The sequence below is a fragment of the Semicossyphus pulcher genome, unplaced genomic scaffold, assembly GCF_022749685.1.
Source record: "Semicossyphus pulcher isolate SPU_LCO1_2020_fin unplaced genomic scaffold, fSemPul1.0.p SCAF_20, whole genome shotgun sequence".
Lineage (NCBI taxonomy): Eukaryota > Metazoa > Chordata > Actinopteri > Labriformes > Labridae > Semicossyphus > Semicossyphus pulcher.
The window spans coordinates 24,081,500-24,106,464 of record NW_027211694.1 but is presented as its reverse complement, the minus strand read 5'-3'; the positions used below and the strand labels follow the sequence as shown (position 1 = coordinate 24,106,464).

Here is a 24,965-nt window from a genome sequence, read left to right as displayed (position 1 = left end):
ATGTCCCGGCGTCTCCAGCAGCTGCACGAGCCTTCACGCCCCCACTCGTGTCTAATAATATCAGACAGGCAGACGGACAGACGGACAAACAGACAGACTGAGAGACAGACAGACGGTAACATGTCGGTGTTTCTCCTCTTCACTCTGCTGTTAGTCAGAGGCGTTAATGTGTCTGCAGAGAGCTGTGAAGGTCAGACTGCACAACTACACACAAACTACACACTGTGATTCATTATTAATAATAATAATGTTAAAACTGCACCGTGCTGTTTGTCATGAACAGGCTCTAAACCAGCCATGGATGCATGCGTGTGTGTGTGTGTGTGTGTGTGTGTGTGGCCTCACAGCTCTGACGACATAATATCAAGTAGGCCTACATGTGTGCAAACTACCACATGGCTTTAATTAGATAATAATAATGTTACAATAATCATTACATGTAAGAATAATAATTATTATAAACAGGGAGATATAATTATATAACAATGTGTGTGTGTGTGTGTGTGTGTGTGTGTGTGTGTTTGTGTGTGTGTGTGTGTGTGTGCGTGCGTGCGCGCAGTGTGTGTGGGTTTCCTCCACAGACTGTACACCAGTCTCATCTCCACACACAGAGACCTGAACCCACACCTGGTGGAGGATCAACTGATCCAGACCTGCTCCCAGAGCCAGGGCAAGGAGGCCCGGCTGGTGAGACACACTCACACACATACGATCACACACACTCACACACACTCACACACACTCACACCCACACACACACACACTCACACACACATACGATCACACACACAAATATAACAATATAATGATTTACAATACCCAGCAGCTGAGACTGAAATCAAATATTGAATGTCTCCTGATTTAGTTCCAACATCCTTCATCCAGTTAAAGAACCTCTCTAACATGTGTGTGTGTGTCAGTGTTACTACCTGGGAGCCAGCAGTGATGCAGCGACTCGAGTCACAGCGTCGGTGTCTCGACCTCTCGCCTCTCATGTCCCCGTCGAGAAAATCTGCCAACGGCTGAGCAGCCAAGACACGCAGATCTGTCAGCTCACATACGGTGAACACGTTAATCATTCATTTATTTATTCATTAATTTGTGTGTGTGTATATATATATATATATAGTTAATAATATATATGATACTGCTTGCAGGGCATGGTGTGAAGGACCTGAGCAGTGACGGACTCAGAAACTTGAGGGTTTCAGAGTTGAGGAACATTTTATCGTCGTGGGGAGAAGAGTGTCGTGGCTGTTTGGAGAAACATGAATTTGTGAGTCTGATCCAGGAAAAAGCTGCTCTGCACGCGCACACCGTGGACCTGTGAACTGTGTAAAATACAGGCTTTTATTCTGAAGGATTAACTCATCTTATTTATTAATACATTAAAACATTGTCCCCGATGTTGAGTAAATACAGGCTTTTATTCTGAAGGATTAACTCATCTTATTTATTAATACATTAAAACACTGTCCCGATGTTGAGTAAATACAGGCTTTTATTCTGAAGGATTCACCTACTTTTATTCATTAATACATAGAAACACAGTCACTAGTGGAGAGTCAATAGAGGCTTTTATTCTGAAGGATTTTATTTATTGAACCATTAAACCAGCAGCGTGCTCATCAAACATACAGAAACTGTTTTATTCTGAAGATTTAAAATCTGAAAACGTCATCAAGAGTTCCAAGTTTTAGATTTCACATCCAGCTGGTTCCGCTTCCTGTAACACATCACATGTACTCTACAGTACTTTTATGGACTAGTGCTGAGGCGTCGTTGGTCCTTCTGTCTACACAAGTTAATGTTAATTTATATTGTATGTATTTTCAGAGTGTTGGGACGTCTTTAATAATGTTCAAACTCTGCACAGCATCACATTTAAATCATTGACCATGTGAGTACATCATCTCAAAGCTCCTGTTGGCTTAACTAAATCTCTGTTGTTATATTTATCACTTTATTATCAACCTCAGTGGATGAATTCTCTGATTGTGCAGATCAATGATGAAGCAGCTCCAATGATCCAAAAATAAAATGTTATTCAGGATCAGTTCATGTAAACAGATTTTTAAAGTTTCACTGCTGTTGTTTTTATTGTTATTCTCCTCACAGCCTGTCACTGCACGTTCTCTCTCTTTCTTTTGAAAAGTTATTGTGTTAGGGTTTCTTTCCTTCTTTTTTAATATTCTGCAGTGATGTATTAATTGCAGTGTATGAGCCACACTGGCACTGGTCGTGGGGGCACAAATATGTTAAATGTGTGAATTAGAGATGCAATCCACAAGTTATAACATAACATTGGTGACGAAGATGAAGTTTCCGTTTCCATCTCTCTCTTCGTTCCTTGCCTTGCCTGGTGAGCCGACCTTTCCATGGACCCACTGGCATGAATTGTTTGAGACATTCCTAGCGGCTAATAGATGCTAGTGACAGCCGACAGAGAGCCATGCTCATTCACAACCTGGGCAGCCAGGGACAGAGGATTATTCAGACTTTCAGATATGTACGCTGAATATGTCGAACAGCTGCGGGTGAGTCCGTTCACCATTACGTAGCTGATCTAAGGGGCTTGGCCACCCTCCATAAGTTTGGGAAACTGGAGGATGACTTGATCAGGGACCAACTAGCAGAACAGACTAATAACCTAAAACTCAAGGAGAAACTTCTGATGTCCCCTGACAATTAAACCCTAGCAAAGGCAGATGACACAACATTTCAGCTTGAATCTGCTGTGTGTTTAGCATCACAACTAGTACCCTCAACACCTCCCTCTCCCAGCCCATACTATGACACAGACAGGCAGCCCATCTGCAGATTCTTCTTGCCCTGGGCCCAGTGAGGACACCTACAAGGTGAACTTTGCTGGACACCACGATGCTGCTGCACGCCGGACCTGTGGTTATTGCAGCTCGTCATTGCACCCTGGAAAACACCAGCGGCACTGTGAGGGTCATGTTCTTTGACTTCTCCAGTGCCTTCAACACAATCCAGCCTTCACTGCTCAGGGGGAAGCGAGAAGGAGCGGGAGGAGACTGTCACCTCACCAACAGTCCACAGTATGTGAGGCTTTGGGACTGTGTGTCTGACATGGTGGTCTGCAGCACAGAGACCTCACAGGGGACTGTGCTCTGCCCCTTTCTCTTCACCCTGTACACATCGGATTACAGTTACAACTCTGGGAGCTGTCACCTCCAGAAGTTCTCCAATAATACAGCCATCATCGGATGTCTATCTGAGGGGAACGAACAGGAGTATAGGGCAGTCATCGCCAACTTTGTTAACTGATGTGAGCTTAACCATCTGCAGAGATGGTGATTGTGTCAAGGTTTAGGTTTTAAACAAATGGTTGAGGAGCCAGATGCAGACTGATATAAGTATTTATTTAAACAAAAAGGCAGAAGGCAAAACAAAAGGCTTACTGAGGCAGGAAGTGGATATCACAAGAGACAAGGTGTCAAAGTAAAACAGGATGCTCCATATGCTCCACAGTCCTCTTAAGGCCACAGTCTCCCTTCAGGACCTCCAGCTCGCACCTGTGCAGGACCCCACGCTCCCCCAGCTGCGCACCTTTATCTGGGAAGGCTGGTCCTTGAAAATCCCACAGGAGCTTGTGCCTTTCCATTGAGTGATGGACAATCTGTCCTGCTGAAATCATGTCTGTGTGTCCACTGAGGGTTACCTAGGCAATTGTGAAGGTAAACAACGCTGCAGGGGCTTAGTGTGGTGGCTGGGTATTGACTGAGATAAAGAGACTGGTAAAGGACTGCACTTGCCATCCATTACAGCCTGAGTGGTCACAGACTTCCTCACCTCTCTGTTTGCTCGGTGGGGCATCCCTAACACCATCATTACGGACAGCAGCCTGCAGTTTTTATCTGCTGAGTTTGCAACCTTTGTGTAGGACTGGGGAATTAACCACATCCACACTGCCTTCTACCACTCAGAGGCAAATGGGGGGGCGGGGGGTTGTCCCTTCTCAACTGCACTGCTCAGCACCCTATTGCACTACCCGGGCAACACCACACTCCACTACTGGCAGCTCCCCAGCCCTATTGATGATGGGGCATGAGCTGCAACTTCCGCAGGATTGCCTTCGGAGAACCAGGACCAGGTCACAGACCATCAGCATAAAATGAAACAGGGTGTGACAGAAGAACGAGGATGAGACCACCCATCTCTGCGGTGTTGGACTGGGTCTGGGTTTGCCGACCCAGCCGGAACCACAAGCTGCTCTCTTTTTGATCCACACTGACACAAGTCACAGATCAGCTGGGGCCAGCCACCTTCCGCCTGTCTGATGGTTCACAGTGGCATGCAAGCTGACTTATGTATGAGCCACACCGGTTGTGGCTGTGGTTTTATGGCAGTTTTACGACAGTCTGCCAGAAACACGTTGTTATGAAAAGTCAGGAGATGTGTTGGAGTTGTGTGCAACGGCAGAATAAAGTTAAGTGTGCGGTCTGCAAGTTATTACACATAACATTAAGAACTAGGTTTTGGCTTCACTTTTGGTGGAGCTGGTGATGTCATGTGATCTGACAGTATAGAGTGGAAGAGTAAACAACAGAGACCAGAGTGTTCTGGTGCAACGAGTGACCATGTTAACTGAAGCCTTCAGCCCAATGTGTCTGTGGTTGTCGTGGTTTCAGCGGCTGTTGAAAACAGGAAGAGAATACAAAGCTGTTCTTGTTAATGCATCTTTGTTGTTATGCATTACAAGCTCAAAATATACAAAATATACTTATCTCTTATGTCTTTGAAGTTTTTACAAACGTGTCATGTAGGCTACTACCGCTTTTTTTAAACAGCTTTCATTCCTCACAGCAGATCTCAGACAGGCTGATAAATGTTCTCTCTTTGTTTCAGGGTCTACTAATATTTTACTAATATTAATATTAATATTAATGAACATGTCTGAATATATAAGGAACATAATGATGATGTCAGGAGGTTTGAAGCTTCATCATCTCACCTGCATTGTTCTGTTCCTCTAAACAGGAAACACTTCACACACTTCACAACTGTAAAAAAAAAACACTTTATTATCATGTTCATGTGTACATATACAAATTAAGAACATGGCTGCAGGTGTTTCATGAGTCAGATCTGCTGTTGCTTAGACTCTGCTGTTATCATGTGATTAACATTAATGCTGTTCATGAGTCCGATCAGAATCTAAGATCATCAGGAGGTTTTTCTGGGATCCTGCTGACAAACAAATACTGATGATAAAATCCACCTTCCAGGTGATAATAGAGAGAAAGGGAGAATCAGGACTTTACTGCAATTAAATCTACTACTACAATACTACACAATACTACCATTATACAACTATACTACAACTACTACAATACGTATTCACAAAGTGTTTCAGAAATGAAAGTTCCAGGAATCACAGTCATATGAGCTAAGGCATCAGCCGAGTGAGAGCTGTCAACACATACACACACACACACACACACACACACACACAAATATAACAATATAACAGGAAGTGTGTAACAGGACTTGTGTAAAGTCAGGACAACACTTCCTGTGTGCTGATCAGTCCTCTGTCATACAGACAAGGGCATGTGAACAGTCACTGTATACATGTGAACACTCACTGTACACATGTGTACATGTGAACCCTCACTGTGTGCATGTGAACACTCACTGTGTACATGTGAACCCTCACTGTACACATGTGTACATGTGAACCCTCACTGTGTGCATGTGAACACTCACTGTGTACATGTGAACCCTCACTGTACACATGTGTACATGTGAACCCTCACTGTGTGCATGTGAACACTCACTGCTTATATGTGAACACTCACTGTGTATATGTGAACACCCAATGTGTACATGTGAACACTCACTGTGTACATGTGAACACTCACTGTACACATGTGGGCACTCACTGTGTGCATGTGAACCCTCACTGTGTACACGTGGTCACTCACTGTGTACACATGAACACTCACTGTGTACATGTGAACTCTCACTGTGTACATGTGAACAATCAATCTGTACATGTGAATCCTCACTGCGTTCATGTGAACCCTGTGTACATGTGAACACTCACTCTTTACATGTGAACCCTAACTGTGTGCATGTGAATCCTCACTGCGTTCATGTGAACCCTGTGTACATGTGAACACTCACTCTTTATATGTGAACCCTAACTGTGTACATGTGAATCCTCTCTGCGTTCATGTGAACCCTGTGTACATGTGAACACTCACTCTTTATATGTGAAGCCTAACTGTGTACATGTGAATCCTCACTGCGTTCATGTGAACCCTGTGTACATGTGAACCTCACTCTTCACATGTGAACCCTAACTGTGTACCTGTGAATCCTCTCTGCGTTCATGTGTACCCTTAGTCAGGGGGTTTGGAGTGAAGCCGTTGGCTCTGCAGTCCTCACAAGTCAGACCTTCAGAGCAGCTGCACTGAACAGGCCAGCTGATGTCTGGCTTTACCCCCCCACCATGAGCCTCCACACTCAGGTATGTTACCTCCGACTGGCTGCATTCACAGGGCTCAGCATGAGCTGGAGAACAGGGGGGGCTGTGCTCATCATGCTCCACAGGTACAGAGGAGGAGGGGCTTTGCTCTCCTCCATCCTGCAGGCTGTGGGGCAGATCTGTGGGGGGGCAGCTGGGTGGAGGAAGCAGCTTACTGAGTGTCAGAAGAACCTGGAGATCAGATCAGATTTATAGTGTTTATATCATCCTTAGTCTCTTTCAGAACTTCAGCAGCAGAATAATAAACACAGAGATCAAACGAGATACAGATTATTATTAGAACTAAACCAACAGCAGAGGACTAGAGCCATGATGAATGTAGAGGAAAACTTCTTTAATAGCTTGTTAAGACTTCTACAAACTGCTCTCACACGAGTAAACTAACATCAAAAACACAAAACTTCATCTAACTTTGCTCACAGTGTCCCGAAGAGGTCAAAGGTCATCGGCTCAGAGACACTGGATGACCAGAGAGAGGTCAGTGAGGACAATCTTTAGCATTTTAAATTCCTTATTACTGAGCTCTCTCCGTTATCTAAATTATAACTGAAAGATGTTTTCGGATGTGGACCTTTGACTACAGAATACTGTGTCATAAAGACTCTGATGCTCACTCTCTCCATGCTCGGTCTGCTGCGAGGACGGCCTGCTGAGCACTGGAGGGACACATCCAGGAGACTGAGAGTCACATCAGAGGGCCACAGGCCAGCAGACACATCCAGGAACTGAAGACAAGAGTCCAAACCACCACCAACCTCCACCTCAGACAGCAGCATATCTCTCTGACAGAGAAAGAGGGAGACAGACAAGGAGAGTGAGAGAGACAGAGAGAGAGGGAGACAAGAAGGGGGAGAGACAGAGAGAGAGACAGAAAGACAGGGAGAGAGAGAGCATGTGGTTGTAAAGGTGCCAAAACGTGGTGAGTGGACTGTCTGATAAGGGGCCTCGTGCAAGAAGCGATATATGAACACATTTTCTCTTATTTTTGATCTTATCCACGATTTTTTCTTATTTTGTTCGTACCCATTGGTTTCCGAGATTCACCAATGTTTTCTTATTTTTGCTCTTCTCTTAGGTAAGACAAAGTTTTATGATTGGTGGAGAGGACTCTTACCAAGATAAGAAAAAAAACCCTCAGGTTTTCACAGTCCAAAAATTATTTGTCCAATGCACGGAAATATATGTTTTAAAACTGAGAAACACAAAAAATGCATCATATAATCAGATTTAGGTTATTGTATGTTTTTTGGGGAATTATAATGATTTGATTGTTTCATTATTGGGCTAAAGAGATACTATTGGTCAATTGATCCCAATTAAGACGATAAAAACCCTTGGATACTTGTGTGTTTTCTGCGTCTGAATGGCTTATATACTGCTGTTAGATGCTTTGGCCATCCAGGCCTTTCGCAGAGTGCGCACTTTGAGAGATCACACACATCCAACATGAGACTGATGAATAGCTGCTGAGTGTTTCAGATTCCATTTTCATATCAAACCACTTTTCTTGTATTTCAGTTACTGTGTGTCCCTCGCCTGACACAGCATTCACAGCATCACAGATCTTTTGCCATTGCTGCTTTTTTGATGTGCCTGTTACGCAGTTCTCAGTTTGTTCTATTTGGCGACACCTAATGCTGATACAAGGGAGTTGTGGCCGCACTCATCCCAATTTAACCAGACGTCCACGGTTGGCTCCCGTTGTCATGGTGCTAACTCTTGATTTGCCATAGGTTCAATCACAATTGTGTTAGCTCATTTGGCGAAAGATAGTGACTTAACAGACATTTATTTAAATTAAAATCTTCCAGATTATATCTTTAAGCTGATGTAAAAGTACTTTGATTTTGCAACTGCTATAATTCTTCTTCTTCTTACTACCTTTTTTGTATGGCATTTCTTCTCCTTGTGCCTTATTTGCACATGGCACAACATGTACCTGCCCTTACATTAATTATTAATTACAAAAAATAAACCATGCGCCTCCAGTTTGAGATCAAGTGGGATTCATTATTCAGCTCTCCTGGGTAAGAGCAGATTGGGATGGTTAAGAACGTTTGATGCATCCGGCGTTGACTTCTCTTATTTATTCTCTTAACTGAAAATTAGGGGAAAATTTAAGAGAAATTTAAGAGACTGTTGCTGCATGAGGCCCAAGGTATCAGATGAAGCTTCAAAGTGAACAGAGCCATGAATCAAGAGATGAGTTAAGAGGGATGGTATGAATAAAAGTCTTCCTGCTGGTTGACTGAATGTAACCAACCACCATGTGTCATAATGTATAATGATAATGTATGATATAGTTTGAGATAAAGGCTTTATCGCCAGAGTTAAGTTCAGTTCTGACTCACCAGTGTACGTTTGGGTCTCTTCTCTCTGACCTTTAGTCCTGTTACTGCTTCCATGACAACCTGAGAGCAACAAACTGGGATTAATGGAAATGTGAACACTTTTTAATGTAATGTAAACTGAGTGTACAGCACATGTAGACTGACTCTATTTTTAAAATCTACTGCATGAAGAACATTTACTGAAGCACTGGACTCATTTCAGAGGGTTAGCGTGTGCTTTCCACCCATACAGAGTCACCACAGACAGCTAATCATACTAGAAACAAAGTTCTGCTCAAATGCTTTGCTAGAATTAATGCAGTCATTTCATAATAATTCAACAGTTATATTAACAATTAAAGAACTGTGAGGTTCTCCTCCTTTTCTTTCAGTTATACAGAGATTATCAATTTGTTTTAACTCAGTTTTATTTTGTGTCCTCTAAAACTTTATATATTTCTATGACTTTATATATATTCATACATATTTATCTCACTTCACGGCTCTGATCAGCCCGTTTGTTGTCAGTTATTTGGCTCAGTTAATTCGTTTATACGATAATGTTACGAAGTTTTCATGATAATGTTATACAGTTTATGTAATAATATTATACATTTCATATGACAATGTTATAAGAATTAGTTTATATGTTGATGTTAGAAAGTTGATATAATGTTTAATATTGTATATGTCGATGCTATCAACTTTACATGATAATACAAGAATATATATATCTTATCTTATCTTATAAAGTTTGAATGTTGACCTTATAAAGTTTGTATGATAATTAAGCAATATCACATGAGAGGGAGTGATGTTATGTAATAATGTTATAGTTTATATCGTCACCTTCCTAAAATAATCGCCTAAGTCATTTTTGATGATGTTTTGCCTAAATCATCTCTTCATGCTGCTGCCCCCCTCTGGTAAAATCGCCTGCATCCTCAGTTGAACAGATCGTGCGATTCTTCCGCTGTAGTATAACGGCCGATGTCAGGAGTGTGACCTAGGTCGTTTTATTTAGCCCAAGTCAAAGACAATGTGACCTAGGTCGTTTTATTTAGCCCAAGTCAAAGACAATGTGACTTAGGTCGTTTTATTTAGCCCAAGTCAAAGACAATGTGACTTAGGTCGTTTTATGTAGCCGAAGTCAAAGACAATGTGACCTAGGTCGTTTTATGTAGCCGAAGTCAAAGACAATGTGACCTAGGTCGTTTTATGTAGCCGAAGTCAAAGACAATGTGACTTAGGTCGTTTTATTTAGCCCAAGTCAAAGACAATGTGACCTAGGTCGTTTTATGTAGCCGAAGTCAAAGACAATGTGACTTAGGTTGTTTTATTTAGCCCAAGTCAAAGACAATGTGACTTAGGTCGTTTTATGTAGCCGAAGTCAAAGACAATGTGACTTAGGTCGTTTTATGTAGCCCAAGTCAAAGACAATGTGACCTAGGTCGTTTTATGTAGCCGAAGTCAAAGACAATGTGACTTAGGTCGTTTTATTTAGCCCAAGTCAAAGACAATGTGACCTAGGTCGTTTTATGTTGCCGAAGTCAAAGACAATGTGACTTAGGCGATTTTACAACCTTTCAAGATGGTGGCTGCTTCAAGAAGAACGAAAATCTACCTAGCCACTGAAGTTATTTCCAAGATTCAGGGCTCGTCCCCTATTGCTAAGTGATGAGGTTTACTATAATATAGGCTAGGCTATAAATATTGCACAGTTATTCAGTCTCTTTAGTCAGCAAAATAGCTAAGTCCATGAAGCTAGCATTTAGCAAAGAGTGGAAAGGCTCCAGAGTCTGTGGCTGTTTGATCGGCTTTCTGTTAACTCTTTTCTGTCTTTTCAAACAATATTTCATCGACAGTTTTTGTCTCATTCTTTCCACGTTACATGATCTACCTAAGAGAGATCTGAATATACCGTATTGTAATCTAACAGCTAGAAATTATTTGTATAACTATAACTATAACTATGACATAGGACTGCATCGCTGACATCGGCATACATGTGCAGGTCTATCACGCAATGTAAACAGTCCACGTGCCCATATCAGCTGTGCACTCAGTATCACACGTTCAGCTCCCTGGCGATATCCCTCGAGCGAGCTGCACAATATCATTCTGAATGAGGAGATATTGTCTGTCTAACTCCCGTACGTCCCTACTGCAAATACATTGATTGTCGCAGTTTATAAAGCTTATAAAATTTGTCATTTGGTAACGATCGATCGTTTTGATCGCTATGTCATAAATAACGTCCCTCGTGCCCAAATCGTTGCCGATAGCGGATAGCATGGATAAGAATGTCTCCATGTGATCTGCCAATCAAGGAGATAAAGTTCCAGGACCTCCAGTCAATGAAACACGCCATGCCTGTCGAGTGTCATCACTTCTTTGACAGTTTGCCACATTAATAGGCATCAGTCAAGAACCCAGCAAAGACGAGCTGGAGGGAGAAGTGAGGAGCACACGCCTCCTCAGCGTGAGGTTTAGTTAGTTTGTTAGTTTTGCTTTGTTGTTGACACAGTTTAATGTTTAAAACTGCTTATGTCACAAAGGCATGCTCAAAAATGTGTTTAAGTCATTTATTCCTCTTATGTTACATCACTGACAGACATTGTTATTAGTATGTCAATAATCTATTGTCATAAATGTTTTGAGTGAAATTATTATTAAATATCATATATTCAATATTTGGTTCAGTTTTTTGTGTTTTCTGAAAAACTTGAAAAAATTATTTTAAGAGGGCGTCGATATGATGATGTCATGAAGTTTATATGATAATATTTTAAGGTTTATATGAAAGTGTTGCAAAGAATATATGTTTATATGACGTTTTAAAGTTCATATAATACCGTTGTAAAGAATACATGTTTATATGATAATGTTTGAAGTTTATATGAGAATATAAGAAAATATACGAATGTTATAAAGAATACATGAAGTGTATATAATAGTGTGTATAAAGAAACAAAAACAAACAGTAGCAGTGAAATCTGGGGACCGAAATTATATCAGGACTGACAAATGGGACATGTGCAGAGAAACACACCAGACAACACATGTAGGGCAGAACTCCGCCAGTACCACTAAACACCTGCATTGGACCACAACACCCTCCAATACAACCACAACACCTGCATCAGGACCACAACACCCCCCAATACAACCACATTACCTGCATCAGAACCACAACACCCCCCCAATACAACCACAACACCTGCATCAGGACCACAACACCCCCCAATACAACCACATTACCTGCATCAGGACCACAACACCCCCCAATACAACCACAACACCTGCGTCAGGACCACAACACCCCCCCAATACAACCACAACACCTGCATCAGGACCACAACACCCCCCCCAATACAACCACAACACCTGCGTCAGGACCACAACACCCCCCCAATACAACCACAACACCTGCATCAGGACCACAACACCCCCCAATACAACCACATTACCTGCATCAGAACCACAACACCCCCCCAATACAACCACATTACCTGCATCAGGACCACAACACCCCCCCAATACAACCACAACACCTGCATCAGGACCACAACACCCCCCAATACAACCACAACACCTGCGTTAGGACCACAACACCCCCCCAATACAACCACATTACCTGCATCAGGACCACAACACCCCCCCAATACAACCACAACACCTGCGTCAGGACCACAACACCCCCCCAATACAACCACAACACCTGCATCAGGACCATAACACCCCCCCAATACAACCACATTACCTGCATCAGGACCACAACACCCCCCCAATACAACCACAACACCTGCGTCAGGACCACAACACCCCCCCAATACAACCACAACACCTGCGTCAGGACCACAACACCCCCCCAATACAACCACAACACCTGCATCAGGACCACAACACCCCCCCAATACAACCACATTACCTGCATCAGAACCACAACACCCCCCAATACAACCACAACACCTGCATCAGGACCACAACACCCCCCAATACAACCACAACACCTGCGTTAGGACCACAACACCCCCCCAATACAACCACATTACCTGCATCAGGACCACAACACCCCCCAATACAACCACAACACCTGCGTCAGGACCACAACACCCCCCCAATACAACCACAACACCTGCGTCAGGACCACAACACCCCCCAATACAACCACAACACCTGCATCAGGACCACAACACCCCCCAATACAACCACAACACCTGCATCAGGACCACAACACCCCCCCAATACAACCACAACACCTGCATCAGGACCACAACACCCCCAATACAACCACATTACCTGCATCAGAACCACAACACCCCCCCAATACAACCACAACACCTGCATCAGGACCACAACACCCCCCAATACAACCACATTACCTGCTTCAGGACCACAACACCCCCCCAATACAACCACAACACCTGCGTAAGGACCACAACACCCCCCCAATACAACCACAACACCTGCATCAGGACCACAACACCCCCAATACAACCACATTACCTGCATCAGAACCACAACACCCCCCCAATACCACAAAACACCTGCATCAGGACCACAACACCCCCCAATACAACCACATTACCTGCTTCAGGACCACAACACCCCCCCAATACAACCACAACACCTGCGTAAGGACCACAACACCCCCCCAATACAACCACATTACCTGCTTCAGGACCACAACACCCCCCCAATACCACAAAACACCTGCATCAGGACCACAACACCCCCCAATACAACCACATTACCTGCATCAGCACCACAACACCCCCCAATACAACCACAACACCTGCATCAGGACCACAATACCCCCCAATACAACCACATTACCTGCATCAGCACCACAACACCACCCCAATACAACCACAACACCTGCATCAGGACCACAACACCCCCCCAATACAACCACAACACCTGCATCAGGACCACAATACCCCCCAATACAACCACATTACCTGCGTCAGGACCACAACACCCCCCCAATACAACCACATTACCTGCATCAGGACCACAACACCCCCCCAATACAACCACAACACCTGCATCCGGACCACAATACCCCCCAATACAACCACAACACCTGCATCAGGACCACAACACCCCCCCAATACAACCACAACACCTGCGTCAGGACCACAACACCCCCCCAATACAACCACATTACCTGCATCAGGACCACAACACCCCCCAATACAACCACAACACCTGCATCAGGACCACAACACCCCCCAATACAACCACATTACCTGCATCAGGACCACAACACCCCCCAATACAACCACAACACCTGCATCAGCACCACAACACCCCCCAATACAACCACAACACCTGCGTCAGGACCACAACACCCCCCCAATACAACCACATTACCTGCATCAGGACCACAACACCCCCCAATACAACCACAACACCTGCGTCAGGACCACAACACCCCCCCAATACAACCACAACACCTGCGTCAGGACCACAACACCCCCCAATACAACCACAACACCAGCGTCAGGACCACAACACCCCCCAATACAACCACAACACCTGCGTCAGGACCACAACACCCCCCCAATACCACAAAACACCTGCATCAGGACCACAACACCCCCCAATACAACCACATTACCTGCTTCAGGACCACAACACCCCCCCAATACAACCACAACACCTGCGTCAGGACCACAACACCCCCCCAATACAACCACATTACCTGCTTCAGGACCACAACACCCCCCCAATACCACAAAACACCTGCATCAGGACCACAACACCCCCCAATACAACCACATTACCTGCATCAGCACCACAACACCCCCCAATACAACCACAACACCTGCATCAGGACCACAATACCCCCCAATACAACCACATTACCTGCATCAGCACCACAACACCACCCCAATACAACCACAACACCTGCATCAGGACCACAACACCCCCCAATACAACCACATTACCTGCATCAGGACCACAACACCCCCCAATACAACCACAACACCTGCGTCAGGACCACAACACCCCCCCAATACAACCACATTACCTGCATCAGGACCACAACACCCCCCCAATACAACCACAACACCTGCATCAGCACCACAACACCCCCCAATACAACCACAACACCTGCATCAGGACCACAACACCCCCCCAATACAACCACAACACCTGCGTCAGGACCACAACACCCCCCCAATACAACCACATTACCTGCATCAGGACCACAACACCCCCCAATACAACCACAACACCTGCATCAGGACCACAACACCCCCCAATACAACCACAACACCTGCATCAGGACCACAACACCCCCCAATACAACCACAACACCTGCATCAGGACCTCAACACCCCCCAATACAACCACAACACCTGCGTCAGGACCACAACACCCCCCAATACAACCACAACACCTGCGTCAGGACCACAACACCCCCCAATACAACCACAACACCTGCATCAGGACCACAACACCCCCCAATACAACCACATTACCTGCATCAGGACCACAACACCCCCCAATACAACCACATTACCTGCATCAGAACCACAACACCCCCCCAATACAACCACAACACCTGCATCAGGACCACAACACCCCCCCAATACAACCACAACACCTGCATCAGGACCCCAATACAACCACAACACCTGCGTCAGGACCACAACACCCCCCAATACAACCACGTTACCTGTCTCAGGACCACAACACCCCCCAATACAACCACAACACCTGCATCAGGACCACAACACCCCCCCAATACAACCACAACACCTGCATCAGCACCACAACACCCCCCAATACAACCACATTACCTGCATCAGCACCACAACACCACCCCAATACAACCACAACACCTGCATCAGGACCACAACACCCCCCAATACAACCACATTACCTGCATCAGGACCACAACACCCCCCAATACAACCACAACACCTGCGTCAGGACCACAACACCCCCCCAATACAACCACATTACCTGCATCAGGACCACAACACCCCCCCAATACAACCACATTACCTGCATCAGGACCACAACACCCCCCAATACAACCACAACACCTGCATCAGCACCACAACACCCCCCAATACAACCACAACACCTGCGTCAGGACCACAACACCCCCCCAATACAACCACATTACCTGCATCAGGACCACAACACCCCCCAATACAACCACAACACCTGCGTCAGGACCACAACACCCCCCCAATACAACCACAACACCTGCGTCAGGACCACAACACCCCCCAATACAACCACAACACCAGCGTCAGGACCACAACACCCCCCAATACAACCACAACACCTGCGTCAGGACCACAACACCCCCCCAATACAACCACAACACCTGCATCAGGACCACAACACCCCCCCAATACAACCACAACACCTGCGTCAGGACCACAACACCCCCCAATACAACCACAACACCTGCGTCAGGACCACAACACCCCCCAATACAACCACAACACCTGCGTCAGGACCACAACACCCCCCAATACAACCACATTACCTGCATCAGGACCACAACACCCCCCAATACAACCACAACACCTGCATCCGGACCACAACACCCCCCAATACAACCACAACACCTGCATCCGGACCACAACACCCCCCAATACAACCACAACACCTGCATCAGCACCACAACACCCCCCAATACAACCACAACACCTGCATCAGGACCACAACACCCCCCAATACAACCACAACACCTGCCAAACTCGTGTTTGCTGTTGGTATGGTATGATACGGTTATAATTAACAGATATATTTACGTATGTTCAAAATGTATCTAAAATTAAAAGAATAAAATTGCACAACTATACTTTGCATGACACACAAAATTCCAATTAAATATTGCAGCTGTAGCACTAAAATAGATGAACATTCTCATCACCCTGACACAGTCTACAAATAAACTACTAAATCTAAATCTACTAACTCAAATGAGATTATGACTGAGTCAATCACTGTGAAACTTTTATCACAAAAAATGATATGTTTGGGGTGAACTGTGAGCAGCATTAACATAAATTAAGTCTATAGCATTTGTCAATGATAACTTGTCCCTAATGAGCGGTAACAGGATTTATGCACAGACGTCGAGGGCGGCCACCATTGGGAAGTATTTTTCCCTTGTGGGTTACTGTGATTTTAACACGAGTTTCACTACAAGTCTAGTTCATAATGTATCAGTCTGTATGGGAAAGATAAGGTGCATCCCTGGGACGCATGGATAGTGAGTTTACTGCGTCCTTTTAAATTTTAATGGACGCGTACCTAGCAACATCACTGGCATTATGCTTTGGCAATATTGTAACTATTACAGTCATGCCAATAAAGCTTCTTAAATTTAGAAATTGAAAATGATCTATCTGCTTAGGATGTGCTGCCATCACCCAAGAATCTAAATGTTGGGTAGAGGGGGACCCATCGTGCCCATTGTGTTCAGAGACAGCCACTTTGAGGCAATTTGTAAGATTTGTCTGGTGCAAGGTCGGTATACATGGCGACATAAAAAAAACATGAAAGTAGAACATGACAAGTGAATTCAGGATGCAATCAGGAAAAGAGTGCAGCCAGTCAATTTGTCCGTGAGGGGGACAAATGTAAAGGAGGTAGGTGTTTAAGTAGGTAAGAGTCATACCACCTAAAGGGTGCTAATGATTGGGAGATGCAGGTTGTCCTTATCAATAGGACAAGAGTATCTTGTGTTTATTTAAAAAAATGTGATAATTTTGTAATCACCATTCCAAAGCTGTATACATCCAGGCTGCAGGACAGCTTCCTGTCTCTGATGAAGTCTTCAGGCAGGTATCCATGGTTACTGATGGAGCTGGTATCCATGGTGATGGTATGACGCTGCTGACTGGCTGATTGAGGATAACGAGCTGAGGTGAAGTCAGAGAGCTTCGGCTGCAGGTCTTCATCCAGCAGGATGTTAGCACTGTGAGGAAGAGGATGTTGACACATGTTAGCGCTGAGAGGACGAGGATGTTAGCGCTGAGAGGTTGTTAGCGCTGACAGGAAGAGGATGTTAGCGCTAAGACTAAGAGGTTGTTAGTGCTGAGAAAAAGAGGATGTTGACACTGAAGAAGAGGATGTTAGCACACATTAGCAAGTTGAGGTAGAGGACGTTAGCATTTTAGCACTGTGAGATACAGGCTGTTAGTACTGAGAGGACGAAAATATTAGCGTTGAGAGGAAGAGGATGTTAGCACATGTTAGCACTGTGAAGAAGATGGAAGGAAGAAGATGTTAGCTCTTCCAGCAGGGGGGTGTGAAGGGGTTGATATGAAACAAACCTTTTATGTTTGAGCTACACAAGTGACGTCTTGTTGAACATGAACTGTGATCACTGTAACATTCAGTGTTTGTGCAGCCAGAAAACTGATGTTTGTACCTGCAGATGTTCCCACAAATCAGTGGGCAGACCATTGCTGTGTGTAGGTGATATAAAGCCTTGGCTGTTCCTTTGATGATGATGAGACGCTGTTTCCATGACAACGGGGGGTCTGTACCCTGTACAGAAACAACCAAACACAACAATGCAACACAACACACGTGTGTAAGTCTGTGGGGTCAAATTAAAACAATAAACAGTCCTCTGATCAGTGACAGGAAGTGGGCGAAGTCTTTGTTTAGAGCCTTTGTTTAGAACACTCCGTTGTATCATTTACCTTCTCTCTCTCTCAGGTGTTACAAGCTACAGATTCAATGTGAATGTTTTTATTTGTTCTAAAGGTTTACTTCTATTAAATCCACAATTAAGGCCTGTTTTATGTTTGTTAGAGAAGCACAAAAACTGAGCCTCGTCCACAGACGTGTTAATGAATGACACATCATTTACCAGGTGATGAAGTCTGTCAAACAAAGATCCATTAGACAGGTGAGCAAACACCAGACAGCAGAGACGGTCCTCACAAAAGCTGAACAACAAGTCCATGATGTTCGGATGTTTGTACCTGAAACACACAGATCTGATTCTAAATACTGACCCTGAACACATCGTATCTGATTCTAAGACAGCTGGAGAGAGATACAAGCAGTCAGCAAAGAGCTTAGTCAGCTAAGACAGTATATTTAAGAGAGCAAAAGCTGAAAACCTTCCTCTAAATAGTGCTCATTTTAAGGTGTTAAAGTAACAGCTATCAGCAAAAGACTGATACTGTGAACATGTAGAGTCTGCTGAGCATGTAAATGTGTTTTTTATGTTTGTGACGCCAGAAATGTGGACCTCACAGCTACATACAAAAGTGCTCCCAAGTGGTTCACCCATGGAAGTTAAAGTCAAATGTATCATTGAGGTAGATGGAGAGTTTTTCTGCGTTCCTGTTGCTTTGAAGCTCAGTGTGCCATAACTGTTGATCTGTTTGGCCTCTAAATTTTATCAGCAGTAGAGGAGAAGATTTCCAACATTTTGAGTGTAAAATGATGTGTGTGGAGTGAAAATTGTGGACTGAGGAGAAACTTGTTTGGAAGAAGTTTGACGTATTTAAAAGATCCCTCCCACTCTAATTGTCAAATCTTCCACTCTAGCCCCGAACATTCCGCGCAATACACACTAATGTTAAAATCTGAAAGAGGCTAAAAACGGCATAAAACTTGTGATACAGGGATAATTCAAAAACTGTAAAAGATAGCAAAAAGCTGAATACAAGTTAAAGACTTGATAGAATTATGAACATTTTAAAGCAAAAATGACGTCTGTGAGTGAAAGAATGCTGAAGTTATAGTTGAATGAGTTGAAGCCAAGTTACAGATTTTTGCCATTTGTTGTTTTCCCAAAAGCTGAATATTTTAAAAAGTATAAAAGTTGAAATGTGAAAGTAGACCCCATCATGTTCATGTCCCCTATCATGTCATATATATATACATATATATATAAACATATGTATATACATATACTACTGGAATGCACTACCATCAGAAATAAAAACACAAATTGATATGAAGACTTTTAATGAAAAGGTGAAACACTGGCTGAAACTAAATCAAACCTGTGACCACTGAAGTCGGATCATGCACACAGACACTTTAAACCCACAGTCTATATGTGCCACTTTTAAAATGTTTGTAAGGTGTATTTTTCTGTAATTTTTAAAAACTTATTATAATGTATGAGAATGCAACTTAAGTATGTGCTCTATTTAAAGATGACTTGTACTGACCTTTTAGTAGAAATGCCTAACCAGGGACAGGGGTTGCAAATTAACCTCGGCTCGAAACCCTATATGCAATACATATATCCCATGTTACTGTAACCTTTCACAATGTCTTTGCATTGCCCCTGACAAATAAACTTATAAATGAATCAAATTAAAATATATATACATATATATTGTAATGTATATATATATATATATATTACAATATATATATATATATATATATATATACAGTACTGTGCAAAAGTTTTAGGCAGGTGTGGTGTGACCACCCTTTGCCTTCTAAACAGCATCAGTTCTTCTCGGTACACTTGCACACAGTTTCTGAAGGAACTCGGCTGGTAGGTTGTTCCAAACATGTTGGAGAACTAACCACAGATCTTCTGTGGATGTAGGCTTCCTCAGATCCTTCTGTCTCTTCATGTAATCCCAGACAGACTCCATGATGTTGAGATCAGGGCTCTGTGGGGGCCATACCATCACTTCCAGGACTTCTTGTTCTTCTTCACGCTGAAGATAGTTCTTAATGACACTGGCTGCATGTTTGTGGTCGTTGTCCTGCTGCAGAATACATTTGGGGCCAATCATACGCCTCCCTGATGGTACTGCATGATGGATAAGTATCTGCCTGTATTTCTCAGCATTGAGGACACCATTAATCCTGACCAAATCTCCGACTCCATTTGCAGAAATGCAGCCCCAAACGTGCAAGGAACCTCCACCATGCTTCACTGTTGCCTGCAGACACTCGTTATTGTAGCGCTCTCCAGCCCTTCGGCGAACAAACTGCCTTCTGCTACAGCCAAATATTTGCTGCTGCCATTTCTCTGCAGCCCAGCACCTATGTTTTTTCGTGCATAGTTGAGTGGCTTGGCCTTGTTTCCATGTCGGAGGCTTTTTGGCTGCAACTCTTCCATGAAGACCACTTGTGGCCAGACTTCTCTGGACAGTAGATGGGTTGAAATCTTTGTCTGGCAGAGACCTTGCTGATGCAGTATAACTACCTTGTGTCTTGTTGCTGTGCTCAGTCTTGCCATGGTGTCTGACCTGTGACATGAAACTGTCTTCCACAGCCTCACCTTGGTAGCAGAGTTTGGCTGTTCCTCAGCCAGTTTTAAGCCTCCTACACAGCTGTTTCTGTTTCTGTTTCAACCTACATGTGACACTGATGATCATTAGCACCTGTCTGGTATAATTGATTGATCATACACCTGAATATAATCCTACAACATCCCTGACTGTGTGCAGGTGTACCTGTAAGAACTGATGCTGGTTTGAAAGCAAAGCGTAGTAACACCAAATATTGATTTGATTTAGATTTTTCTTTTGTTCGCTCACTGATCATTTTGTAAATTGATAAGAAATGAACAATTATTATTTATATTTTTATATATATGTATATGTATACTCACACACACACACACACACGAACACACACACACACACACACACACACACACACACACACACACACACAGAGTTGATACGCACAGATGATGAATCTGTTCTTCTCTTCTGAAGTCGTCACAAAGAGTCTCCCAGGAAACATTTTTTATCTGGAGAGGAAAACATGTCCGTCAGAGGAAGTCACACATTAATCAGACGGTTGGACCAGTTCACAGACATTAATATTATTCAGTCTGTGTACTGGTCTTTACTGGTCTGTACTGGTCTGTGTGCTGGTCTGTGTGTTGGTCTGTGTGCTGGTCTGTGTACTGGTCTGTGTGCTGGTCTGTGTACTGGTCTGTACTGGTCTGTGTGCTGGTCTGTGTGCTGGTCTGTGTACTGGTCTGTACTGGTCTGTACTGGTCTGTGTGCTGGTCTGTGTACTGGTCTGTGTACTGGTCTGTACTGGTCTGTGTACTGGTCTGTGTGCTGGTCTGTGTGCTGGTCTGTGTACTGGTCTGTGTGCTGGTCTGTGTGCTGGTCTGTACTGGTCTGTGTGCTGGTCTGTGTGCTGGTCTGTGTGCTGGTCTGTGTGCTGGTCTCTGTACTGGTCTCTGTACTGGTCTGTACTGGTCTGTGTGCTGGTCTGTGTGCTGGTCTGTGTACTGGTCTGTACTGGTCTGTGTACTGGTCTGTGTACTGGTCTGTGTGCTGGTCTGTGTGCTGGTCTGTGTGCTGGTCTGTACTGGTCCCAGTGTCCTGTGACTCACCTGTTTGAACAGCTTCACTGTGAACGTTTTGCTTCTTGTCTGAGCTCTGAACACGTCACAGAAGTTCCCCTCGGTGATTCTCATGTCAGGATGGAAAGTTCTGGTTCCTTCTATGACATCTCTGAGAGTCAGACTGAAGTTCTGCTTTTCTCCAGAGTTCACTGCAACACAAACAGACCAAACTAATCAAACACGACTGCTTTCAGGTCAATAATAACACGAGGCGAGTTGAAGCTCAACAGCAGTTTTAATATTTTTAAAGAAAGATTCCACTGAAAAAAACACATTTTAAAAATCTCCCTGTACTCACGGGAACAGACCGGCTGAGAGTTGGCCTCTGATTGGATGGGCTCCTGATCAGACAAAACACAGACAGGAAGGTCAAAGGTCGCGACTCCTCCTGTCTGACTCTGAAACAGATTCATTAAAACAAAAAGTTGTACCTTGAGTCCGGCTGCTGGTGGATGAACTGATTGTTCACAGCTGGAGGACAAACCTGAAACACACAGACAGACTTTAAAACTGTAAACCTGTCGTTATTGTGAAGACAAAAACATTAGATAGACTTCAGATGACAGGGAGGTACAGGAACACAGGTTCTGATCCATGTTCTGTTTTATAGTTAATTAGGGCTGCAACAACTATTCAATTAAAATCGATGATTAAAATAGTTGGCAATGAATTTCATCATCGATTAGTTTGGTCTTTGTTATGATGCACAGCATGCGCTGTGAAAATGTCACTGGGGGCAGCCAGCCGATGCCGTGGCTTGTGTAGCTCACGTGATGAACTACAGGAAGTTACAACATCTCCGGTCTCCTTTGGGATAAACATGAATTATTTCTCAGTGAGTAGCCTAGTATCCGTTTGTTGTGCAGTGTGCACCCAGTACAGACCCTAACCCTAACCCTAGCCAGAAAAAAGGATATTTCGCGAAACTTTTGATGTACTTATGGAAAATAAGGTTTTTATTCCACATCAAAGTTGGGCGAAATATATTTAATCTTGTTCTCTGTTAAGGATTTTGACACAGGATTACTCGAAAAGTACACAGTAAAAGTACTTCACAGTAGTTATACAAGTAGTCTATGAAGTACTTAGTTCAGCAGTATATGTATCTTGAGCTACTTATGGAAACAATGTTTTTTTGTTTTTTTTCTCACGTTGTCTTTTACTTTGAAATCCGGAAGGATACCTTTGTGATACCTTCAGTTTATTACCGGGAATAATTACTGTAAAAGTATCGTATGTTTCATGGGTCTGATCATGAGACCACAGTCTGCCTCAAAGTTTTCTTTCATTAATTATCCCAGGTACCTGCATTGCCTGTATGTCACGTATGGAGACTCCAATATCTGATTTAATATTTATCTTGGTTAGTTTAATTTCCCTATAATACTCTATACTCAGTTCATGGCTGCATCCCTAACGTCCCTTTTTTAAATTGTAGTGGCCTTGTCTGTACTTTCCTTTTACATAAGCAATTATTAAGTAAACCAAGACATTATTAAGACATTAATTGAGTTACATTATTGATATGTTGACATTGCACTGTACAAGAACACAAGATATAATTTTTCTATTTTGAATACAATGCTGTAAATACTAAAATGTAGCTTTTTTATTTTTTTATCGGATTATTAATCGATCAATCGAAGTAATAATCAACAGATTCATCTATTATCAAAATAGTTGTTAGTTGCAGCCCTATAGTTAATAAAGGTGAGCTCATGAATGTCTTCTGATCAAACGTCTCTTTGGCACAGACCTCGATCCGGACCCTGGAGGACCTGCAGGGCTCTGAGGTGACCCATGTCCTGCAGCACCTGGACCAGGTCCTGGACTCTGGAGTTCTGCAGGGACCAGGACCAGAGCAGCTCTCTGGAGGGACTCCGGCCCGCCGCCTCCACCCGCTCCAACATCTGGACCTCCAACAGGCTGGAGACCACCCGCACAGCTGGAGGCCCGAAGGAATAAATACATGTTTTAAAATATAGTAAAGTTAAAGATTGTTTCATCATTTAAAAATATATGACTGGATCATTTTATTCTCATTTATAAAATCAACACATGAGGATACTTTAACTTTATTAATTATTAACTCTAAAATTATTAACAGAATACCTCTTTAATTAACAGATTAACTCGTTAGTTCATTCTTTTAATGATTAGTCAAACGTAATCTTCCGGTACGTCCTGTTCGGTCTACAAACCCAGTCTCATAAACTCCGGATCAACCAGCAGTCTCTCACCGAGTCCCCTCCAGCCGAGCCGGTCCTGCCCGGAATCCAGAACCCTGCAGAGGTCCTCCATCAGAGCCGGAGGTAGGTCCATCAGGAGGCCGGAGGAGTCCATCCAAGCCACTGACAGGGGTACGATGGTCTGACTGGTCCCAGCACTGCGGGAGTCTGTCGATGTTGCTGAAACACGGAAACTCCCGCCTCCTGATGACGTTGATAACGGTGCGTGAGGACACAAAAAGTCATAACTAACTTTCTGTAGCTCTTTTAGCATAAAGAGACATGAATGTGAACTTTTCATGGCCTGTATTAATTTGACCGCTGTGCTTTTGAACCGACAAACCGCAGGGTAATGTTTGCTAAAGTTGCCTGTTGAATGCAAAGCTCTGCTCTGTGTTTAATTATCCGTCTTGTAAGATAACATGGGTGTCCCTCCTGTGAGGCTCGGATGCCACTAGCGCTCTCAAATTCAGAGTGCAGAAATTACACTGTCAGTAACTCAATGTGTCTTATTGCCTATGCATATATATATATATATATAT

The 24,965-nt window shown here is 43.7% G+C and overlaps 2 protein-coding genes across 2 annotated transcripts; one reads left to right on the top strand and one right to left on the bottom strand.

The window, feature by feature from the left end:
- Positions 1 to 115: 115 nt before the first annotated feature.
- Positions 116 to 1,815, top strand: cdnf (cerebral dopamine neurotrophic factor). The gene is made up of 4 exons (XM_069671454.1): positions 116 to 190; positions 560 to 687; positions 921 to 1,062; positions 1,158 to 1,815. Exons 1-4 carry the CDS (start codon positions 121 to 123, stop codon positions 1,328 to 1,330), a joined length of 513 nt encoding a protein of 170 aa, XP_069527555.1. The 5' UTR covers positions 116 to 120; the 3' UTR covers positions 1,331 to 1,815.
- A 2,826-nt stretch (positions 1,816 to 4,641) lies between these two features.
- Positions 4,642 to 24,538, bottom strand: irak3 (interleukin-1 receptor-associated kinase 3). The gene is made up of 14 exons (XM_069671088.1): positions 24,436 to 24,538; positions 23,974 to 24,140; positions 22,627 to 22,713; positions 22,494 to 22,536; positions 22,184 to 22,344; positions 21,519 to 21,583; positions 18,710 to 18,824; positions 18,263 to 18,381; positions 17,608 to 17,806; positions 8,869 to 8,928; positions 7,132 to 7,299; positions 6,341 to 6,688; positions 4,979 to 5,027; positions 4,642 to 4,658 (listed from the first exon to the last, which is right to left on the bottom strand). The coding sequence occupies exons 1-13, from the start codon at positions 24,536 to 24,538 to the stop codon at positions 5,022 to 5,024; spliced, it is 1,641 nt and encodes a 546-aa protein (XP_069527189.1). The 3' UTR covers positions 4,642 to 4,658; positions 4,979 to 5,021.
- Between the last annotated feature and the right edge of the window lie 427 nt (positions 24,539 to 24,965).